This window comes from Abramis brama, assembly GCF_963993115.1.
Source record: "Abramis brama genome assembly, chromosome: 1".
Lineage (NCBI taxonomy): Eukaryota > Metazoa > Chordata > Actinopteri > Cypriniformes > Leuciscidae > Abramis > Abramis brama.
Genome location: NC_139963.1, coordinates 39,239,464 through 39,264,934, shown reverse-complemented (window position 1 = coordinate 39,264,934; position 25,471 = coordinate 39,239,464). Strand labels below are relative to the sequence as shown.

At 36.9% G+C, this 25,471-nt stretch overlaps 2 protein-coding genes across 2 annotated transcripts in view; both read right to left on the bottom strand.

Moving 5' to 3' along the window:
• Positions 1-25,471, bottom strand: part of LOC311081236 (hemicentin-1-like) — a 123,792-nt gene that overhangs the window by 72,749 nt on the left and 25,572 nt on the right. Inside the window, exons 2-10 of the mRNA XM_084111671.1 lie at positions 19,680-19,922; positions 15,643-15,906; positions 15,213-15,542; positions 14,696-14,938; positions 9,614-9,877; positions 9,180-9,509; positions 8,513-8,755; positions 5,269-5,523; positions 4,839-5,168 (exon numbers count right to left, since the gene is read on the bottom strand). Coding sequence (XP_083967797.1) covers positions 4,839-5,168; positions 5,269-5,523; positions 8,513-8,755; positions 9,180-9,509; positions 9,614-9,877; positions 14,696-14,938; positions 15,213-15,542; positions 15,643-15,906; positions 19,680-19,922 — 2,502 coding nt within the window. The remainder of the gene's footprint in view (positions 1-4,838; positions 5,169-5,268; positions 5,524-8,512; positions 8,756-9,179; positions 9,510-9,613; positions 9,878-14,695; positions 14,939-15,212; positions 15,543-15,642; positions 15,907-19,679; positions 19,923-25,471) is intronic.
• Positions 19,874-21,050, bottom strand: LOC311097356 (vascular cell adhesion protein 1-like; the record flags this gene model as incomplete). The annotated part of the gene is made up of 2 exons (XM_084136955.1): positions 19,874-20,104; positions 20,681-21,050. 2 exons carry the CDS (start codon positions 21,048-21,050, stop codon positions 20,007-20,009), a joined length of 468 nt encoding a protein of 155 aa, XP_083993081.1. The 3' UTR covers positions 19,874-20,006.

Below are 25,471 nucleotides of genomic sequence, written 5' to 3'. Positions count from 1 at the left end.
TGCTTATTTTATTAGCTTATTTTATTACATGGCTTGGTTGAATTCCAATGTAGAATGCGGTCTGTTATTTCTTGATAACAGACCGCTGTGCGGAGTATAACAGACCGTTGCCATGAAAAACAGAGCGTTGCTATGGACTCACAGGATTCTAACCGTAGAGACGGAGCGTACTATTTTCTTTAGCGGAAGCAATACAATGGGGTTTAACAATCGGGGGAGATCGAGGGAGAGGGAGCGCTTCAGAACTCCTGACCTGATATTTAGATATACTATTCTTCAAAAAATATATTTGTTTGACAGGGAAGCTGTGCGCAAACAGAAATATATATTATTTTTCAAAAATAAAATAAAAAGCACCCCAGAAAAAAGGGCACTTTCTCTCCAGGAATAAAAAGGGCAGGTGCTCAAGCCCCCTTTGATGTCTATGTGTGCACTTGCCTGTCCCCAACAAATACATCTAACCTACGCAATAGCCATTTAATTTCTCACAGACACAAACTTTGTGTGTCATTTGTAGGGGCGTGGTTTGTACTACTGTGGGATGCAGTCGGACACGCTTGTCTAGAAGGGTCTGTCTGCACCCAATACAAATCATGGCCCAATAAAGTACGCCTCCCGTGAAGAAACAAGGATATCATTGACTGAAACAATCTTTTCAAGTGCATTTATTTATTTATTATTTTGTATAATATGTTTGTAGGCTAACTTGTTTTGATTTCGAATATTAAGAAGTATGGAATAACAGCTAGGCCTATTAGTAAAACAAACGAAATTATACAATCAAATACAGACCTATAATTATAGCTAAAAACCCTCAACACTAAACCTTAGGCCTACTCTATCCCTACCCTTTCAATAAAATACACATTTACTGTAGTGTTTCATAATTAAAATGAGAGAACTAGAGTGAGAGAACTTCAAAAATGGAGGGGATGGACATGACCTTGATTAAATTATTAACACCACACATCAACAATCATTAACAATATTCTTGAAAACATACGTACTGAAAGCATTTTCCATTTTTATTAATAAAAAAAGCGTTTTGCTGTTTTATAAGCTGATATCATACAATGGTCATTTAGGCTGGCCTGACTTGTTTGGATCTAGCAATTCAGAAATGCATTTAAAAAAATCTAATTATACAATAACTTTATGAATTAGTAGTTTATATGTTTTTAAGTCTCATCATTATAAGGCTCTAGAAGGAAAGAAAGAAAGAAACCTTTTGTATAACATTTTTCTCCTATTGTTATTAAAAGAACAAAATCAGGCATATTATTATCTGCCAATACAGACTTAAGTCACACACAAAAGAAGAGGTTTAAAGAAGTACATAAATGAAAAGTGCTGTCAAATTTGTCTAACATAGAAAGCACATATTTCTGGCTTTGGAGATTGTCCATCACCTCAGACAGTTTAAAGCGTGAATCTGGGGTGATGTTTTTCAAAATCTGCATTTATGCATAAACATTTCTAACAACTGTATTAAGTTATTTACCACAAAGATATATTGTTCTTGTCACATGGGCAACTTTGACAATCTCACAACATGGTGGATAACACTTTTGTACAGCAAATAAAAGTCAGTATGGCAGAAACAACATACAGGAAAACATTTTGTTGTCATGTGATAAGATAACTTGATACGTTTTAAACATTTATTTTTTATCTCAGACAATCTTTTTTGACACTGACACATATTCATGCACGTGACCGCACATGCTGCTATGAGCTTTTACACATTATACCAGCTTTTTTTTTTTCAATGAACGTATTTATTCATTGTGATCTGAATGATGTTCAATATATCATCTGTTCAATCTTAGCATTTGCATCCATTGCTGAAGAGACACATTTCATTCTGCTTTACTGACTGCGATAACTTCCAGTTGATTGTTTCTTTTTCCGCACATAGATAAGTAATGCGATGATTATAAGAAGCAGTGCAACAGCCGCAGCAAAACTAAGAATGTAGAGATTTGCCTAGAAAGGAAAAAGAAAAATAGGTTCAAGTAATGAATAAGTAATATAAAACTCAAAATCATTAGCAAAAAATTCATTTTGGGGTTAAATGACTGAACAGTAATATATCACATAATTAAAAGGTTGTTCTAAGAGCTATAGTTAATATCTAATGGAGAATATCATCATATTTTCTTTAATTTTCATTGAATTCAGTACTTAAAGGAGAACTCCGGTCAATTTTAACATTGAGCTAATTTTTTTGTAAATTTGGAGTGCTGTCAGTACAGAGAACAACGACAAAAATCGGTGTTGCCTACACAGTGTTATCCTCTTTTTAAAATTTGCACCCTGTTGACTTCAATGGGGCAAGTTTTAAACCTGCTTTTAGCCTCTTAACATCCTTGATGTGTCATTACAAGTGCCAAGCCATGTGAGTGATTCCTTTAGAGTTGACACGGGTGAATCTGACTGTAGTAGATGTGAAAGATATGAATAAAAATGATGTTATTTCAGCCAGCGCTCATACCTGTATTTACATCCTGTTTTCGGTTGAAGTCCACAGTAATTGATTGTCGAGTTCACGCGCATAGGTTTAGTTACCTAAGATCACGCACGTGAACTCGACAATCGATTACTGTGGACTTCAACCGAAAACAGGATGTAAATACAGGTATGAGCGCTGACTGAAATAACATCATTTTTATTCATATCTTTCACATCTACTGCAGTCAGATTCACCCGCGTTCACTCTAAAGGAATCACTCACATGACTGGGTACTTGTAATGACACATCAAGGATGTTAAGAGGCTAAAAGCAGGTTTAAAACTTGCCCCATTGAAGTCAACAGGGTGCAAATTTTAAAAAGAGGATAACACTGTGTAGGCAACACCGATTTTTGTCGTTGTTCTCTGTACTGACAGCACTCCAAATTTACAAAAAAATTAGCTCAATGTTAAAATTGACCGGAGTTCTCCTTTAAGTTAAAAATAGAGCAAATGTATTTAATATTCAATGTATAGAAGGCAGATACCATGGTACTAGATGCCTGTATAGCCCTAAGCTATACAGCATATTTCCTACTTAGAGTATTTTTTAGACATAATTACTTACTTTTATTACAGTTTGTATTTGCGTACATTTGACAGTATCTGAAACTACTTAATCATGGGGATTAGTAGATTGTACCAATAAACCTGGGTACAATAAATCTGTATTTTCATATTTTCCATTAATTTCCTGGTCATTTTTGAATGCCAAGATCACAAGTGTGAATATAGTCAAAGCAGGGGTGGGCAACTCTGGCCCTCAAGATCCACTTTCCTGCAAAGTTTAGTTCCAACCCTAATCAAACACACCTGAACAAGTTAATCAAGGTCTTCAGGAATACTAGAAAGCTAATGGCAGGTGAATTTTGTCATGGCTGGAGGTAAACTCTGCAGGAAAATGTATCTATTGTGTTTGCACAATGTGTGTGTGTGTGTGTGTGTGTGTGTGTGTGTTTCCTCCGAGGGGGCAAGGGAGGCAACTGCCTCCTAAAGAATATTGAATGAGAAAATAATCCACAGCGCTGCCGTAATTATATCATATAATTAATTTTAAATTATTATTAATTAGTTTAATTAGTTTGCTTAGCTCGGAGGAGAGTGGTACATAATGGTACTGAAGCGTCCATTGTAGCGCGTAGTTACAGATAGCGGTTAATAAGGCTACAGCAACATTAGTTAATTGTTTTTGTGTCGTGACACGACAACTTGCTTCCCGAGCTTCAGATACAGACAATAAATGACGAGTTCAAGTCATGTCAGGATCATCGTATTGCCATTGAACGCACATGAATGCCACAACAAAGTGTAAATATGAGTGCATGGGAAGCTCAGGATTTTTTTTAAACCCCTATTTTACGAGTTGGGGGCATATCAGTGAGAAACGTGTCAGAATACCATAGGTGTTTAGCTGTGACATTGTCAGACTTTTTTATTTACAGCATAATATGCTAAATGCCTGCACAAAATATAATAGCATTGTAATATAACAATATAATAGTATGTAGGCCTAATGAAAAAGTTGACAGTGGCTTCATAAATTAATTATAAACATAAAAAATCAAAACACACCTAAAGCACATTCTTTGTTCTTCATTTTCTGGAAGTAGAGTATAAAAACCTTGCTGTATTTTAACGACATCTTGCTCTGACGAAAGTGACCTGAACGCACTTCTAGTGGACCATCAGTAATGGCTAAGAGGCTTTATTTTTATATGAGTCTTTAAAATAAATTTTTTTTTCTGCATAGTGCACCTTTAAACTGAGTCACTCACTTACAATGGAAAATGTTACAAAAATACACAATTACCTTGTTTGGACACTTTTACACGTCTGGTGGTGCTGCCAACTGAATTGCTCGCAATGCAGAGCAGATCCTCAGGTGTTGAATCTGTTATAGTAAGAGTTTCACTATAAACTTTATCAGTTGTGCTGAGATTCCAGCTGATTGTTGGTTTTGGGTTTCCCTCGGCTTCACAAACTATCACCACTGGATATCCTCGAAACACAGGCACTATGGAGGGCAGTTTGGTCTCACTGATGATCGGTTTAACTGCAGGAAGGAGCAAAAAAACAGTTTTAGAGGTTTTGCATTGCATATGTGGCATCATAAATTTCTTATGTTAATCTACATTCATTTTAATTTAGTAGTTTTCAGCTAAATTTATCAAATTTAGAAAATTGATAAGAAAAAGTTAAATGTTGCATCTGATCCCTATCACCACATAACTTGACACTGTGTCACGTGGTAAGTGCTAAAATCTGCTTGATTTGGACAATAGATGTTCTTAAAAGATTAATAATAGAAACTGACGGATCTTACTTACAATATACAGTAATGCTGAGAGGATCTGATGGGGCTGTTGGAGGAGGTTGAGGTCCTTCTTCTCCCAGTTCCAGCTTTGCTTCACACCAGTACTGAGCTCCATCATCAGCTCTGTCTGGAAGGATCAGGAGTTTAGATGTTTTACTGACTGGAGTCTTGATGGTGTCACTGAAGATGGTTTGATGCACCAGAGTCTGTCCTTTGTACCAGTTGACAGTGAGACTCTGAACAGGAGCCACATTGAGAACGTCACACTGGAGCTCATACTGGTTTCCCTCCATCATTGGTCCGTTGTGATTCACAGTGCTGATGGACACACTGTCTGGAGTCTCTGTGGAGGAAGATTTACACACTGATATCTGCAGTCATGAATGTACAGTAGATATTTCTGAGAAAGAAAAGATAAAAATATCAATAACAGAGAAACTCACTGTAAATAGTCACTGGGAGAGTCACTACACACTGTGTCTTATCATAGTTCATGTAGCAGGCTGGCACTATGTCCCATTCTCTCAGTTCTGACACTCTCCATGTGATCAGACTGTCTCTGGTCATGGGCACTGCTCCCTCACTGGCTTCCCATCCCATTCCTTTATGTGGGACATAAGTGCTGCAGTCGGCTGAAACAGGACCGCCGTACTTCACAACAACTCTCTGTGGGTTGAGCTGAACTGGACAGTCGCTGTCTATAGAATTGGATGTGATTGAAAACTAATTAATCTCTATCACAGAATAACAGCATAATTTATAATCAGTTTGGGCACTCACTCATCTATCTAGTGATAAAAAAACCTTTTCCTTAGCAAAGTGTGAGCAATAAAATAGTAATGCTTTAGGAGCCAATTACATTGAACACATTTAAAAACACGAGATGCAGGGCATTGGAATGAAAAAACGTGTATTTTAACTGGTGTTCCTCACACACTTATGATCCTCAGCGGTCAAAATCGACAAAAGGTTGTTTTTTAATTAAACGGATGTACTAGAATTTGTTTCAATAATACTTTTTTAAATTAAAACATGTATTTTTGAGGGGATTTCATTTTACTAGACAATAATCACCTGCACATTTATTCCTATATAAAATAATAGAAATATTAGAAATTTTCATATTATTTTCAATTAATACAGTGATTAAGTTAAAAACAGAGCAAATGTATTCAATATCCAATGCACTGAAGGCAGATTTGCGACATCTGATGTGAGAACCAAAGAAAATCATATGTAATACCATTGTGCAACCAGATGCCTGTATAGCCTTATATATGTATCCGGTCTGTCCCTATTGCTTAAAAAAGTAGTTTCGGACCACTCTCAAAAATATATATTTAAGCGGACCACTCTCAAATAAATATATATTTTTTTTATATCAGACAAACACACAAAAAAATGTGTAAGCCTACAATAAAAAAACAAAAAAAAAACAGTTCCTTTCTGTAGTGTCAGTATTTCTGAAGAAAACTGAAACAACTGTTGGAAATTATCAATTAAATTAACTCACTTAGAATGGAAAATAATACACTCAAAAAAAAAAATTGTGTCTAAACATAAGATTTATGTATTTGAATTGCATAACAAATTCCCATGCATTTGGTTTACATAGTTTTAACATAAACCAATCAATACTCCTGAATGTGATTCATATGTTTAAGTCATACATAAATGAAACAGATAAGATTTATGTAATTGTATTAATAAACTGAATGTGATTTATATTTGTCAGTCGTATGTAAATGAAACAGGTAAGATTTATGTAATAGTACACAGAAAAACACCCATGTTAAATTAACACTGCTCAGTGTTCATATGTGTGCACACTACAGAGTTAAAGCTGTGTTGAAGTTAATGAGATAATTAAGTGATGATTTAGCATTAATTATGAACACCTGCTGTTAACAAGCAGAATCACTGAAGGAAAGAGAAACACAAGAACTACAACTGACTTCAGACACAGCCTTAGATTGACATCAACTGAAGAGAAAAGAAGACATTAAATCTGTGAAGATCTCAGCAGAGGAGGATTAAACAACTCCACAGACAGCATTACCAGCTTCACTTATTACTAACCAGACTGACTTTATTTCATTTCCGTTTTAATGAAATCAATAGTTGTATTTTAAAGTCACCATGATGGTGGTTAGCGTTTGCTTTAGTTGGGCTCTTGACCATTGACTCTTTAATATAACATTTTCTCTGGCTGCTATAATTATGTGTTTATAAAACATGTTTGTTGCAGCAAAAAAGCCAAGAGAAAAAGAGATCAAGTGATGTTGGCTGTTTATTGATGATGATGACGACAAAGTCATCATGATGTAATTGCCTCATTCGCTGATCTTGTTCAGTGTCTAATGCTTTTTAATATTGTTTTATTCATAACAGAAGCCATTTGATTTTACAGCAGGAAATCTAACAGTGTTGATTATCAAACAATATATATATATTTTTTTTATAGTTAGTGCACAAAAACCTTTCATCTATGGCATTACTTAGACTCACACAGACATCAAGTAACAGCATATGAATCTCAACAATGGTGATAAAAGATACAAAAAATCCTGATGCATAATTTATTAATGCTGCAATGCATGCTGGGAGATATGGGTGAGTTTTGATTGGTGGTACCCAGCATGCACTGCAGCATGAAGCATTTCATTGATTGTCACCATTGTTGAGAGTCATACACTGATTCTTGATGTCTAAGTAATAATGTAGAAGAGAAAGTTTAATGCACTAAATGTTTTTAAAATTCTTTATATTATTTGATTAACTGTTGGATCTAATGCTGTCAGGTCACACAGCTACTATAACAAATAAAACAAAATCACATAAGCCCAATAATCAAAGCATTAGACACTGAAAAAGATAAGTGATTCAGGCCACAATATGATGATTATACCTTCATCAATAAACAGCCAATATCACTTGATCTCTTTTTCTCTTGGCTTTTTTGCTGCAACAAATGTGTTTTATAAACACATAATTATAGCAGCCAGAGAAAATGTTATATTAAAGAGTCAATGGTCAAGAGCCCAACTAAAGCAAACGCTAACCACCATCATGGTGACTTTAAAATACAACTATTGATTTCATTAAAACGGAAATGAAATAAAGTCAGTCTGGTTAGTAATAAGTGAAGCTGATAATGCTGTTTGTGGAGTTGTTTAATCCTCCTCTGCTGAGATCTTCACAGATTTAATGTCTTCTTTTCTCTTCAGTTGATTTCATCTAAGGCTGTGTCTGAAGTCAGTTGTAGTTCTTGTGTTTCTCTTTCCTTCAGTGATTCTGCTTGTTAACAGCAGGTGTTCATAATTAATGCTCAATCATCACTTAATTATCTCATTAACTTCAACACAGCTTTAACTCTGTAGTGTGCACACATATGAACACTGAGCAGTGTTAATTTAACATGGGTGTTTTTCTGTGTACTATTACATAAATCTTACCTGTTTCATTTACATACGACTGACAAATATAAATCACATTCAGTTTATTAATACAATTACATAAATCTTATCTGTTTCATTTAGATATGACTTAAAAATATGAATCACATTCAGATTATTGATTGGTTTATGTTAAAACTATGTAATCCAAATGCATGGGAATTTGTTATGCAATTCAAATACATAAATCTTATTTTTAGACACAATTTTTTTTTTGAGTGTAGAAATATACCTTGTATGGACACTTTTACACGTCTGGTGGTGATGCCAACTGAATTGTTTGCAATGCAGAGCAGATCCTCAGGTGTTGAATCTGTTATAGTAAGAGTTTCACTATAAACTATATCAGTTGTGTTGACACTCCAGCTGATTGTTGGTTTTGGGTTTCCCTCGGCTTCACAATCAATCACCAATGGATATCCTCGAAACACATGCACTATGGAGGGCAGTTTGGTCTCATGGATGATCGGTTTAACTGCAGAAAGGAGCAAAAAACAGTTTTAGAGGTTTTGTATATGCACTGTATCTTAAATTTTCTATAGTATGAATGCGTGTAGTACGAATGTAATCTGGATGAGCTACATTTGCCATAATGTCATTATCACATGACCAGCGTCAGTTTTGTCGCTTCACCGCCATTAACAAATCCTCTCCTGTGGCCTCATGGGATAGTAAAGTGTCTATCGTATGCACACTTTTTGTCTACTCTTTAGTGAGTACTGTGAATTCAGACATATACTTCTTGGGTCATATACTGTTTTCGCCAACTATATTGTAGGGAAGTGTGCGATTTCGGATACAGCCACAGTGTCACATGGTAAGTGCTACAACCAAAAGTCTGATTTGGACAATAGATGTTCTTAAAAGATTAATAATAGAAACTGACAGATCTTACTTACAATATACAGCAATGTTGAGATGTTCTGATGGGGCTGTTGGAGGAGGTCGAGGTCCTTCTTCTCCCAGTTCCAGCTTTGCTTCACACCAGTACTGAGCTCCATCATCAGCTCTGTCTGGACGGATCAGGAGTTTAGATGTTTTACTGACTGGAGTCTTGATGGTGTCAGTGAAGATGGTTTGATCCACCAGAGTCTGTCCTTTGTACCAGTTGACAGTGAGATTCTGAACAGGAGCCACATTGAGAACGTCACACTGGAGCTCATACTGGTTTCCCTCCATCATTGGTCCGTTGTGATTCACAGTGCTGATGGACACACTGTCTGGAGTCTCTGTGGAGGAAGATTTACACACTGATATCTGCAGTCATGAATGTACATAAATTAGACATTTCTGAGAAAGAAAAGATAAAAATATCAATAACAGAGAAACTCACTGTAAATAGTCACTGGGAGATTCACTTCACACTGTGTCTTATGGTTCATGTAGCAGACTGGCTCTATGCCCCATTCTCTCAGTTCTGACACTCTCCATGTGGTCAGACTGTCTCTGGTCAAGGGCACTGCTCCCTCACTGGCTTCCCATCCCAACCCTCTATGCTGGACAGAAGTGCTGCAGTCGACTGAGACAGAACCGCCGTACCTCACAACAACTCTCTGTGGGTTGAGCTGAAGAGGACATTCATCATCAGCATGTGAACCTGTTAAACACATTGAGAAGGATGTGATTTAAAACTGGTGAAGATTCAGCACAGAATAGCATCACTAAAGTATTGGATTACAAGCAGACACAGAAATAACTTTCTAAGAGTCATTAAGACCTGCAAACTGAACACTGGTCCATGATACGCCTCTAGAGTTTTGTATTTTATAGAGTTGGGACCATGACATCTTAATAGCTAGTGAAAAAAGTAATAGGTTTCTGTAAAAGCCCATCTACTGTCATATGCAACAAAAAAGCTTTACTAATACAGTAGCGAGGCAATATTTGCCAGGGTTAGTCCAAACTCAAACATGTCAACTGAACAGAAATGAATTTACCACTCCCAACTCTGTTAATTTAGCCTACAATAAAGTAAAAGCTAAACTTTAAAACATATTTAATCTCATTCCAGACGCATCGGAAGAATAAAAGACAGAAATAAGTCAACATACAAACCTGTGAAACTCAAAAGCTGTGAAACTGCCAAGAGATAAAAAAGTCCAAAGAAATATTGTAACATATTGAAAAACAATTGATCAGAAAATACTGTAAATAAGACCCAACTTTATCACTGTAACTCAGAGTGCAAGTCTGTGACTGAATAGCTGTAGCTCGAGCAACGCAATAGTGAAACAAAAAAAGAACTAACCCCACCCATAAACAATTTTGAGAGGAAATTTCACTGGGTTGACCTCACGAACATTACATATTAATGGATGACTGCAAAACATACTCAGAAACAAAATGAAATCTAGAAATAACCTGAATCCTTGCAATGATAGTATTACCCTAACCAGACAACCAGAAAATACATAGATGAGACTGACGTTGGATGTTGGAGTTATTTTGGGTAATAATTTGATGCTCTCACAGAAATTTAACATCATAAAAAAAATGTAAAAAAATCTAAAGTTTCTCTGAAAAACATTTTCCAAGGGGTCCTTGGTCTAGAAAAAAATCTTCTGTTTTATTGCACACAGCGCCCACCTGTGGTAATTGCAGGACAGAACAGACAAAACCCAGAAACATCTGACTGACATCAACTGTAAGTTTGTTCTACTTGCATTTATAAGTACATTTATAAGAACTCTCCCACCATCTATTTTTAAAATGAATTATGAGGATTAGCCACCCTGAGTCACCTGTTCATACGTGTAAAATTGACCCAATTGATTGGCCAATCACATGCACTGCTAATGGCCTGGTTTCTTTAAAGGGGTTGCTTACTTTTAGCATTCAGACTGACTGACTGTAGCTTACAAATAAAATGCATGTCCAGCTAACGATTTTTTTGTTCTCAGTATGACTGGGAAGGTTCGTTTCCGGTTATATATAAAACATTCAATCTAAAAATAACCATTAGGGGGCGTTATAGGTACAGGTTCAGTTTAGATTGTCATGAAAACTTCCCTGCAAAGTTCTGGGAATGTTAGTTTTGGGTTATAAAAAATAAAACCTAAAAATAACTATTATAATGTTCTGTAGGTTCCCTTTAATTATCCTCCACTCTCAGAAAACAAGGTACAAAAGCGGTCACGGTTCCCTTTCAAAAGCAACTCATTTCAAGAGTGCATGTTAGTATCTAAACGTTACATGTTAAAACCTTTTTAAAAGGTACTGTCCCAGTGACAACTTCTGTACCATTTTTACCACAATTTAGCATTTTGTAACAAAAAACAATACGCTACATCTGCACACTTGACTGAAGAACTATGAAGCCAGATTGATAAAACAATTTGAATCTGAATTGTGTACATTTGAATTATATACAAGTGTAATTTCTCAAAGTGAAATGTTGTGGCATTTTATATAGTTTTGAATTAGATTTTTTTTTTTTTTTTACTCGAATTCTGGACATTTGATATTTAACTATGTGTTTTTTACCCTCTCACAGACACAATTTTGACTAATTTGTTATAGTTTTATAAGTTACATTGCATAAGTTACAGTTTAACTGATAGTAATCGGTCAAAATTCTTACTGTCAGTTAACGGCTAAGAGGTTAATTATGGTCATCCCCAACAAATACATCTAACCTACGCAATAGCCATTTAATTTCTCACAGACACAAACTTTGGGGGTCATTTGTAGGGGCGTGGTTTGTACTACTGTGGGATGCAGTCGGACACACTTGTCTAGAAGGGTCTGTCTGCACCCAATACAAACCATGGCCCAATAAGGTACGCCTCCCGTGAAGAAACAAGGATTGACTGAAACAATCTTTTCAAGTGCATTTATTTATTTATTATTTTGTATAATATGTTTGTAGGCTAACTTGTTTTGCTTTCGAATATTAAGAAGTATGGAATAACAGCTAGGCCTATTAGTAAAACAAACGAAATTATACAATCAAATACAGACCTATAATTATAGCTAAAAACCCTCAACACTAAACCTTAGGCCTACTCTATCCCTACCCTTTCAATAAAATACACATTTACTGTAGTGTTTCATAATTAAAATGAGAGAACTAGAGTGAGAGAACTTCAAAAATGGAGGGGATGGACATGACCTTGATTAAATTATTAACACCACACATCAACAATCATTAACAATATTCTTGAAAACATACATCCTGAAAGCATTTTCCATTTTTATTAATAAAAAAAAGCGTTTTGCTGTTTTATAAGCTGATATCATACAATGGTCATTTAGGCTGGCCTGACTTGTTTGGATCTAGCAATTCAGAAATGCATTTAAAAAAATCGAATTATACAATAACTTTCTGAATTAGTAGTTTATATGTTTTTAAGTCTCATTATAAGGCTCTAGAAGGAAAGAAAGAAAGAAACCTTTTGTATAACATTTTTCTCCTATTGTTATTAAAAGAATAAAACAGGCATATTATTATCTGTCAATACAGACTTAAGTCACACACAAAAGAAGAGGTTTAAAGAAGTACATAAATGAAAAGTGCTGTCAAATTTGTCTAACATAGAAAGCACATATTTCTGGCTTTGGAGATTGTCCATCACCTCAGACAGTTTAAAGCGTGAATCTGGGGTGATGTTTTTCAAAATCTGCATTTATGCATAAACATTTCTAACAACTGTATTAAGTTATTTACCACAAAGATATATTGTTCTTGTCACATGGGCAACTTTGACAATCTTACAACATGGTGGATAACACTTTTGTACAGCAAATAAAAGTCAGTATGGCAGAAACAACATACAGGAAAACATTTTGTTGTCATGTGATAAGATAACTTGATACGTTTTAAACATTTATTTTTTATCTCAGACAATGACACATCAAGGATGTTAAGAGGCTAAAAGCAGGTTTAAAACTTGCCCCATTGAAGTCAACAGGGTGCAAATTTTAAAAAGAGGATAACACTGTGTAGGCAACACCGATTTTTGTCGTTGTTCTCTGTACTGACAGCACTCCAAATTTACAAAAAAATTAGCTCAATGTTAAAATTGACCGGAGTTCTCCTTTAAGTTAAAAATAGAGCAAATGTATTTAATATCCAATGTATAGAAGGCAGATACCATGGTACTAGATGCCTGTATAGCCCTAAGCTATACAGCATATTTCCTACTTAGAGTATTTTTTAGACATAATTACTTACTTTTATTACAGTTTGTATTTGCGTACATTTGACAGTATCTGAAACTACTTAATCATGGGGGATTAGTAGATTGTACCAATAAACCTGGGTACAATAAATCTGTATTTTCATATTTTCCATTAATTTCCTGGTCATTTTTGAATGCCAAGATCACAAGTGTGAATATAGTCAAAGCAGGGGTGGGCAACTCTGGCCCTCAAGATCCACTTTCCTGCAAAGTTTAGTTCCAACCCTAATCAAACACACCTGAACAAGTTAATCAAGGTCTTCAGGAATACTAGAAAGCTAATGGCAGGTGAATTTTGTCATGGCTGGAGGTAAACTCTGCAGGAAAATGTATCTATTGTGTTTGCACAATGTGTGTGTGTGTGTGTGTGTGTTTCCTCCGAGGGGGCAAGGGAGGCAACTGCCTCCTAAAGAATATTGAATGAGAAAATAATCCACAGTGCTGCCGTAATTATATCATATAATTAATTTTAAATTATTATTAATTTGTTTAATTAGTTTGCTTAGCTCGGAGGAGAGTGGTACATAATGGTACTGAAGCGTCCATTGTAGCGCGTAGTTACAGATTGCGGTTAATGAGGCTACAGCAACATTAGTTAATTGTTTTTGTGTCGTGACACGACAACTTGCTTCCCGAGCTTCAGATACAGACAATAAATGACGAGTTCAAGTCATGTCAGGATCATCGTATTGCCATTGAACGAACATGAATGCCACAACAAAGTGTAAATATGAGTGCATGGGAAGCTCAGGATTTTTTTTAAACCCCTATTTTACGAGTTGGGGGCATATCAGTGAGAAACGTGTCAGAATACCATAGGTGTTTAGCTGTGACATTGTCAGACTTTTTTATTTACAGCATAATATGCTAAATGCCTGCACAAAATATAATAGCGTTGTAATATAACAATATAATAGTATGTATAGGCCTAACGCAAAAGTTGACAGTGGCTTCATAAATTAATTATAAACATAAAAAAGCAAAACACACCTAAAGCACATTCTTTGTTCTTCATTTTCTGGAAGTAGAGTATAAAAACCTTGCTGTATTTTAACAACATCTTGCTCTGACGAAAGTGACCTGAACGCACCTTACTTCTAGTGGACCATCAGTAATGGCTAAGAGGCTTTAATTTTATATGAGTCTTTAAAAATATCTTTTTTTTTTCTGCATAGTGCACCTTTAAACTGAGTCACTCACTTACAATGGAAAATGTTACAAAAATACACAATTACCTTGTCTGGACACTTTTACACGTCTGGTGGTGATGCCAACTGAATTGCTCGCCATGCAGAGCAGATCCTCAGGTGTTGAATCTGTTATAGTAAGAGTTTCACTATAAACTTTATCAGTTGTGCTGAGATTCCAGCTGATTGTTGGTTTTGGGTTTCCCTCGGCTTCACAAACTATCACCACTGGATATCCTCGAAACACAGGCACTATGGAGGGCAGTTTGGTCTCACTGATGATCGGTTTAACTGCAGGAAGGAGCAAAAAAACAGTTTTAGAGGTTTTGCATTGCATATGTGGCATCATAAATTTCTTATGTTAATCTACATTCATTTTAATTTAGTAGTTTTCAGCTAAATTTATCAAATTTAGAAAATTGATAAGAAAAAGTTAAATGTTGCATCTGATCCCTATCACCACATAACTTGACACTGTGTCACGTGGTAAGTGCTAAAATCTGCTTGATTTGGACAACAGATGTTCTTAAAAGATTAATAATAGAAACTGACAGATCTTACTTACAATATACAGTAATGCTGAGAGGATCTGATGGGGCTGTTGGAGGAGGTTGAGGTCCTTCTTCTCCCAGTTCCAGCTTTGCTTCACACCAGTACTGAGCTCCATCATCAGCTCTGTCTGGATGGATCAGGAGTTTAGATGTTTTACTGACTGGAGCCTTGATGGTGTCACTGAAGATGGTTTGATGCACCAGAGTCTGTCCTTTGTACCAGTTGACAGTGAGACTCTGAACAGGAGCCACATTGAGAACGTCACACTGGAGCTCATACTGGTTTCCCTCAATCATTGGTCCGTTGTGATTCACAGTGCTGATGGACACACTGTCTGGAGTCTCTGTGGAGGAAGATTTACACACTGATATCTGCAGTCATGAATGTACAGTAGATATTTCTGAGAAAGAAAAGATAAAAATATCAATAACAGAGAAACTCACTGTAAATAGTCACTGGGAGAGTCACTGCACACTGTGTCTTATCATAGTTCATGTAGCAGGCTGGCACTATGCCCCATTCTCTCAGTTCTGGCACTCTCCATGTGATCAGTCTGTCTCTGGTCCTGGGCACTGCTCCCTCACTGGATTCCCATCCCATTCCTCTATGCTGGACAGAAGTGCTGCAGTCGACTGAGACAGAACCGCCAAACTTCACAACAACTCTCTGTGGGTTGAGCTGAACAGGACATTCATCAGCATGTGAACCTGTTAAACACATTGAGAAGGATGTGATTTAAAACTGGTGAATATTCAGCACAGAATAGCATCACTAAAGTATTGGATTACAAGCAGACACAGAAATAACTTTATAAGAGTCATTAAGACCTGCAAACTGAACACTGGTCCATGATACGCCTCTAGAGTTTTGTATTTTATAGAGTTGGGACCATGACATCTTAATAGCTAGTGAAAAATGTAATAGGTTTCTGTAAAAGCCCATCTATTGTCATATGCAACAAAAAGCTTTACTAATACAGAACGACAACTTTTGGCAGGGTTAGTCCAAACTCAAACATGTCAACTGAACATAAATTAATTTAACACTCCCTATTCTGGTCTTAAGACCGAGACAAAGTCATGATCATTTAAAACATATTTAATCTCATTCCAGACGCATCGGAAGAATAAAAGACAGAATTTAGTCAACATACAAACCTGTGAAACTCAAAACCTGCGAAACCGCCAAGAGATAAAGAAGTCCAAAGAAATGTTGAAGCATATTGAAAAACAATTGATCAGAAAATACTGTAAATAAGACCCAACTTTATCACTGTAACTCAGAGTGTAAGCCTGTGACTGAAGACCTCAAGCATGGCAATACTGATAATAAAGAAGAACTAACCCCACCCAAAAAATATTTTTAGTAAGTTAATGGATGACTGCAAGACAGAAGCAGAAATGAAACTAAATGAATACTTGAAAATAACTTGAATAATGTCGTTTCACCTAACCAGATAACTAGAACATCTGTAGATGAGACTGATGTTGTTTGGCACATGAATTCCTTCTTTGGTTCATAATTTGATGCTTTCAAAGAAATGTAACATTATATAAAAACAACCAAAAAATATATTTAAAGTTTCTCTAAAAACATTTTCCAAGGGGTCATTGGCCTAAAAAAGACAGCAATCTCAGACAGCAAATGCAGTGAGTTTGCTTCATTCTTCTCTGAGAAAATCAATAATATCAGAAAGGCGATCAGCATATCCTCATGTGGCACTGAGGTAAGACAGATCAGACCTCATCCTCAGAATGTCACCATGTCTGATTTCGAAGAAATTAATGGTAAAATTATGGAAGAAACAGTACAGCACCTTAAAACATCAACCTGCGCCCTTGACACTCCCCACCTCCTTTTTCAAAAGTGTGTTAAACTGTTTAGAAGCAGATCTCCTAGAGGTGGTAATATCCTCACTTCTCTCTGGGAGTTTTCCAAATTCCCTTAAAACTGCAGTTGTCAAGCCCCTCATGAAAAAGAACAATCTGGATAAGACCATATTAAACAACTATAGACCAATCTCAAATCTTTCTTTCATAGGCAAGATCATTAATCAGCAGAACCAGAAAATATGAACATATCACACCAGTCCTCAGGTCTTTACACTGGCTCCCAGTTACATTTAGGAATGATTTTAAAGTATTATTACTGGTATATAAATCATGCAATGGACTAGAACCTCAATACATTGCAGATATGCTCACTGAATATAAACCCAATATCACTCAGATCATTAGGATTACATAAACTAAAAATACCAAGGGTATTTCACTCTAAGCATGGTGAGTCCGCTTTTAGCTATTATGCCAGCCGCAGGAACCAGCTTCCAGAAGAGATCAGATGTGCTCCTACAATAGTTCAAATCCAGACTCAAAACACTTCTGTTTAGCTGTGCATTTACTGTTTCCACTGTGCGTCCAACTGATTACACTGTATTTTATCTCTGCATTCTCCTTTTGATAAACTGAACTCAAATGACACTGTTTTGTGAAGGGTATATTAGTGTCAGAACATATTAGATTGGGTTTGCATAAACCCTCATTGTGTTGCCTTTCAATTAAAAGATTTTGTTATGGGTGTGCTTGTTGTTCATTTGTCTCAAAGTATCATAAGATTTGTTTGTCAGCGGTGCATTTAGCTGTTCATTTGTGCAGTCAAAAATTTTAATCATCACCAAATCAGACATACAATAAGACATCAAAAGATGTTTAAAATTATTTATTTAAAAAAAAAAAGAAAAGAAATAAAGCTCAATTCCAAAAGGATATATTAGTGCTTGCTCCACACTCTAGTTGAGGTGGGACGAATAATTGATAAAACAATACATTGCAATATGGTTTCTTGCAATACATTATCACTGATATCATGTCAGTACCCTTGCACAAATGCAGATTGCAGCTTTCTTTACTGTATCAAAAGAAGCATTTCGGTTCTTGAACAGCTAAGAGTCAGTTTAATAAACTCTATGTTCAGTTCATGTTAAACTCGTGCGAGAACGATTCAAAAGCATACAGAACTGTCTGTTCTCTAATGGCTCTCGCGGTACTTTGATGTCATACACCGACCGGTCTGTGCAGCGCTGCTTTAAGTCGAAAAAAAACAGAGATCAATTTGAAGTGGGCGTAACTTGAAGTCTTGCAGGCTGCAGACAGATTCTATTTGAGAATTTCAGGAACCGAATATATAGAGCTGGTAAGTCCCGCCCATCTGTAAAACCCCAAGTGGACCTCTAGGTTCAAAAATCGTCAATGCAAGTGAATGTGAGAAAATAATTATTTTCTGGTCCCGTTTGAATAGTGCCATGAATGTGAACTTATGTTGTCTGTGAATTTTTTATGACACTTGTGTGCTAAATGTGTCAGTGTAGAGACCGGGACTTATTTTTTGACCAGAAAAAGTAACTCCCGCTTTCCTTACATTGATGATGAGGCCAGTAACTAATGACACAAATATCTGTTTGCAACACTATCTTTCTATGTTAGGGTGAATCACAGTAAAAGTTGAGTAATAGTGAAGACATGAAGGGTTAGGACAGTGTTATGTAATCATAGCCAGCGCCGATGGACGCAGGTTGGATAATCGCTGATCTCTGTTCCAGAAAACACCAGAACAAACACACCAACTCATGCGCTGCTCGCTCACTTCAGCACGTTTAAAAGTTAAAAAGCTGTTGCTAATCGTCTTAATATTATAATTGGTAAAATTATAATTAAATTAAAATGATAAAGAACACAATAAAGTTAAGGCAAGACCCCCCATAATGGTACATAATGGTATACTGAAGCGTCCATTGTAGCACATAGTTACAGATAGCGGTTAATAAGGCTACAGCAACATTAGTTAATTGTTTTTGTGTCGCGACACGACAACTTGCTTCCCGAGCTTCAGATACAGACAATAAATGACGAGTTCAAGTCATGTCAGGATCATCGTATTGCCATTGAACGAACATGAATGCCACAACAAAGTGTAAATATGAGTGCATGGGAAGCTCAGGATTTTTTTTTAAACCCCTATTTTACGAGTTGGGGGCATATCAGTGAGAAACGTGTCAGAATACCATAGGTGTTTAGCTGTGACATTGTCAGACTTTTTTATTTACAGCATAATAAGCTAAATGCCTGCACAAAATATAATAGCATTGTAATATAACAATATAATAGTATGTAGGCCTAATGAAAAAGTTGACAGTGGCTTCATAAATTAATTATAAACATAAAAAAGCAAAACACACCTAAAGCACATTCTTTGTTCTTCATTTTCTGGAAGTAGAGTATAAAAACCTTGCTGTATTTTAACAACATCTTGCTCTGACGAAAGTGACCTGAACGCACCTTACTTCTAGTGGACCATCAGTAATGGCTAAGAGGCTTTATTTTTATATGAGTCTTTAAAAATACTTCTTTTTTTTTCTGCATAGTGCACCTTTAAACTGAGTCACTCACTTACAATGGAAAATGTTACAAAAATACACAATTACCTTGTTTGGACACTTTTACACGTCTGGTGGTGCTGCCAACTGAATTGCTCGCCATGCAGAGCAGATCCTCAGGTGTTGAATCTGTTATAGTAAGAGTTTCACTATAAACTATATCAGTTGTGCTGACACTCCAGCTGATTGTTGGTTTTGGGTTTCCCTCGGCTTCACAAACTATCACCACTGGATATCCTCGAAACACAGGCACTATGGAGGGCAGTTTGGTCTCACTGATGATCGGTTTAACTGCAGGAAGGAGCAAAAAAACAGTTTAAGAGGTTTTGCATTGCATATGTGGCAACATAAATTTCTTGAATTCATTACATGAATTTATGTTTTTCCCTCGGCTTCACAAACTATCACCACTGGATATCCTCGAAACACAGGCACTATGGAGGGCAGTTTGGTTTCATGGATGATCGGTTTAACTGCAGGAAGGAGCAAAAAAACAGTTTTAGAGGTTTTGTATATGCACTGCATCTTAAATTTCTTATGTTAATCCATATTGATTTTAAACTTGTAACAAAACCAACAAAATTTAGAAATTTAACAAGAAAGAGTTACACACTGGCTGTGTCTGAAATCGCATAGTCTCTTCATGAGTAGGTACTTATTTTGATTAAGTATTTACTTCATGGCTGCCAAAAAAGTATTTTCTATAGCATGAATGTAATCTGGATGAGCTACATTTGCCATAATGTCATTATCACATGACCAGCGTCAGTTTTGTCGCTTCACTGCCATTAACAAATCCTCTCCTGTGGCCTCATGGGATAGTAAAGTGTCTATCGTATGCACACTTTTTGTCTACTCTTTAGTGAGTACTGTGAATTCAGACATATACTTCTTGGGTCATATACTGTTTTCGCCAGCTATATTGTAGGGAAGTGTGCGATTTCGGATACAGCCACAGTGTCACATGGTAAGTGCTACAACCAAAAGTCTGATTTGGACAATAGATGTTCTTAAAAGATTAATAATAGAAACTGACAGATCTTACTTACAATATACAGCAATGTTGAGATGTTCTGATGGGGCTGTTGGAGGAGGTTGAGGTCCTTCTTCTCCCAGTTCCAGCTTTGCTTCACACCAGTACTGAGCTCCATCATCAGCTCTGTCTGGACGGATCAGGAGTTTAGATGTTTCACTGACTGGAGTCTTGATGGTGTCAGTGAAGTTGGTTTGATCCACCAGAGTCTGTCCTTTGTACCAGTTGACAGTGAGACTCTGAACAGGAGCCACATTGAGAACGTCACACTGGAGCTCATACTGGTTTCCCTCCATCATTGGTCCGTTGTGATTCACAGTGCTGATGGACACACTGTCTGGAGTCTCTGTGGAGGAAGATTTACACACACTGATATCTGCAGTCATGAATGTACAGTAGATATTTCTGAGAAAGAAAAGATAAAAATAACAATAACAGAGAAACTCACTGTAAATAGTCACTGGGAGATTCACTTCACACTGTGTCTTATCATAGTTTATTATGCAGGATGGCTCTATGCCCCATTCTCTCAGTTCTGGCACTCTCCATGTGGTCAGACTGTCTCTGGTCAAGGGCACTGCTCCCTCACTGGCTTCCCATCCCATTCCTCTATGCTGGACAGAAGTGCTGCAGTCGACTGAGACAGAACCGCCGTACTTCACAACAACTCTCTGTGGGTTGAGCTGAAGAGGACATTCATCAGCATGAGAACCTGTTAAACACATTGAGAAGGATGTGATTTAAAACTGGTGAAGATTCAGCACAGAATAGCATCACTAAAGTATTGGATTACAAGCAGACACAGAAATAACTTTCTAAGAGTCATTAAAACCTGCAAACTGAACACTGGTCCATGATACGCCTCTAGAGTTTTGTATTTTATAGAGTTGGGACCATGACATCTTAATAGCTAGTGAAAAATGTAATAGGTTTCTGTAAAAGCCCATCTACTGTCATATGCAACAAAAAAGCTTTACTAATACAGTAGCGAGGCAATATTTGGCAGGGTTAGTCCAAACTCAAACATGTTAACTGAACAGAAATGAATTTACCACTCCCAACTCTGTTAATTTAGCCTACAATAAAGTAAAAGCTAAACTTTAAAACATATTTAATCTCATTCCAGACGCATCGGAAGAATAAAAGACAGAAATAAGTCAACATACAAACCTGTGAAACTCAAAAGCTGTGAAACTGCCAAGAGATAAAAAAGTCCAAAGAAATATTGTAACATATTGAAAAACAATTGATCAGAAAATACTGTAAATAAGACCCAACTTTATCACTGTAACTCAGAGTGCAAGTCTGTGACTGAATAGCTGTAGCTCGAGCAACGCAATAGTGAAACAAAAAAAAAAATAACTAACCCCACCCATAAACTATTTTGAGAGGAAATTTCACTGGGTTGACCTCACGAACATTACGTATTAATGGATGACTGCAAAACATACTCAGAAACAAAATGAAATCTAGAAATAACCTGAATCCTTGCAATGATAGTATTACCCTAACCAGACAACCAGAAAATACATAGATGAGACTGACGTTGGATGTTGGAGTTATTTTGGTTCATAATTTGATGCTCTCACAAAAATTTAACATCATACAAAAAAAAAAAAAAAAAAAAAAAAATCTAAAGTTTCTCTGAAAAACATTTTCCAAGGGGTTCTTGGTCTAGAAAAAAAGCTTCTGTTTTATTGCACACAGCGCCCACCTGTGGTAATTGCAGGATAGAACAGACAAAACCCAGAAACATCTGACTGACATCAACTGTAAGTTTGTTCTACTTGCATTTATAAGTACATTTATAAGAACTCTCCCACCATCTATTTTTAAAATGAATTATGAGGATTAGCCACCCTGAGTCACCTGTTCATACGTGTAAAATTACTTTCATGAATTGGCCAATCCCATGCACTGCTAATGGCCTGGTTTATTTAAGGGGTTGCTTACTTTTAGAATTCAGTGATCCTTATACGAGTCCTTATAAACCTCTCTGTGTTTATTTAGCGTTGTTTGACTGACTGACTGTAGCTTACAAATAAAATGCATGTCCAGCTAACGATTTTTTGTTCTCAATATGACTGGGAAGGTTCGTTTCTGGTTATATATAAAAAGAAAAATCTAAAAATAACCATTAGAGGGCGTTATAGGTACAGGTTCAGTTTAGATTGTCACGAAAACTTCCCTGCAACGTTCTGGGAATGTTAGTTTTTGGTTATAAAAAATAAAACCTAAAAATAACTATTATAATGTTCTGTAGGTTCCCTTTAATTATCCTCCACTCTCAGAAAACAAGGTACAAAAGCGGTCACGGTTCTTCATAAGGTACACCTATCTTCGAGTGCAAGTTAGTACCTAAACGTTACCTAAAGGTACTGTCCCAGTGACAACTTTTATACCATTTTTACCACAATTTAGCATTTTGTAACAAAAAACAATACGCTACATCTGCACGCTTGACTGAAGAACTATGGAGCCAGAATGACAAAATAATTTGAATCTGAATTGTGTACATTTTAATTATATATTCTGTTATATATTCGCAATTTTGACTAATATGTGTAGAGTTTTATAAGTTACATTGCATAAGTTACAGTTTAACTGATAGTAATCGGTCAAAATTCTTACTGTCAGTTAACGGCTAAGAGGTTAATTATGGTCATCCCCAACAAACCTACACAATAGCCATTTAATTTCCACAAACACAAACTTTGGGGGTCATTTGTAGGGGCGTGGTTTGTACTACTGTGGGATGCAGTCGGACACACTTGACTAGAAGGGTCTGTCTGCACCCAATATAAACCATGGACCAATAAAGTACGTCTCCCGTGAAGAAACAAGGATATCATTGACTGAAACAATCTTTTCAAGTACATTTATTTATTTATTATTTTGTATGTTTCTAAGGTTAACTTGTCTTGCTTTTGAATATTAAGAAGTATGGAATAACAGCTAGACCTATTAGTATAACAAACTAAATAATACAATCAAATACAGACCTACTTATAGCTAAAAACCCTCAACACTAAACCTCTTGTCACAGAGTCAGCCACACCGTCACAGCCCCAATCATCACTCAGTCACCAGAGTACTGACTCGCTGCACCTGCACTCCCTCATCAACACACCCTTTATACGTCCCGTTCACCTTTCACTCCTTGTCTGGTCTTGTTGCAGGAAACACTGCTTTATGTCAGACTCCTTACCTATCTACTCACCTGAGATCGTCTCGTCCTGTATCCAGTCCGTCATCCTGATCCAGATCGCCTGTCTTCGTGTTCACTCGTCACTTGCACAGAGATTCCACTTCAGTCATCGCCAGCTAAGTCACCATCATCTTTCTACAAGTCACCATCATCTGGTTCCCGTTGTTCCACCACCACTATGCTTTTAATAAACACTGTGTGCACCTAAACCTGTCTGTCTCCTCCTGTGTTTGTGACAGAAGACCAGACCATCATGCAAAGTCCTGTTGGAACCAAATGGAACCAGCTCCTGTTGGAGCGGGGAGCGTACACCGGATCAGTTTGCCGCACCTGTGCAGGCGGTTCAGCAAACTCTCCTCTCTGCACCACCAAGGGGGTAATCTTTCAGAAAAAACTGAAGCTTCCCCGGGGGCCGCCATTGATTAGCAGACCATCACCTGCTGTTAGCATTCCATTGACTCCCATTCATTTTGGCGTCATTTTGACAGTGAATAACTTTACATCTGAGGTGTTTAAAGACTCCATATGTCCATTATTTCTTTGGGGGACGTGGAGACAAAATGACAAAATAATTAATCAGAATACTTAGCAAAAGTTTCTCCTGCTCCTAGCTCATAGACACCTCCTACTCACACTCTCCGTCTCTGCAAGTTTCGGAAGGGAATGATTCAGATTTCTCTTGGCACAGCTAATAGAAGACAGACGGGTTGCTCACGTCACATCTACGTCGTCATGCTCAGTTTGAATCTGCGCAGTACGCTCGACCATCAGGAAGTGAGAGCTTCTAATTGATTTCACTTTTCTCCGTTGAATCCAATGGGGTCGCTGTCCATTTCTTTTACTGTCTATGTGCACCACCCGCTCCTTCGCCACCTGCCTCTGCCAGTCCCATGGCCCGACCAGCTACATACAACGGTGAGGCGGAGGATTGCAGCGGGTTCCTTCTACAATGTTCACTATTTTTTGAAATGCAACCACAGCTTTTCTCCACGAATGAGCGCATATCGCCTTCATGATTTCCCTGCTATCTGGATGCGCACTCCATTGGGCCCAATCCATCTGGCATGCCAACGGCCCGGTCACGACAAGGAAGTTTTCGGTCAAACCGCATCAGAATTATCCGTCCATGATCAACTGTTCAACCTCCGCCATGGTAATACTTCTATAAATGCTTATGCTCTGCAGTTCCGCACGTTGGCGACATCTAGCGGCTGGAATGAGATGGCCCTGTTGATTCGCCAGGGTCTGAACCCGGAAGTGGGTCACTATGGAATTATTCTTGTGCCAATAATAATGAACGTAGCTTTTCAAGAAACTAATGAAAATATAAATTGAAACTAAATAAATTATCTCTGAAACTGAAAAAGTATAAATCGCAGGCAAATTTTTTTACTTCGTTTTTAATACACTGCATGTTTTGCTAACTATTTCTCATATTTCAATCGCTGATCTGAACTTACAAATGCGCTTCCAGAGTTTTCATTTCCGCTTCTGAAGTTTTCGTTTACTCTCCCTGAGTTTTCGTTCGCCGTTCTGACACATTTCTCTCGTGGGGGCGGGGCTAGTAGCAGTGTGTTCTCATTGGTTACTGAGTTTTTG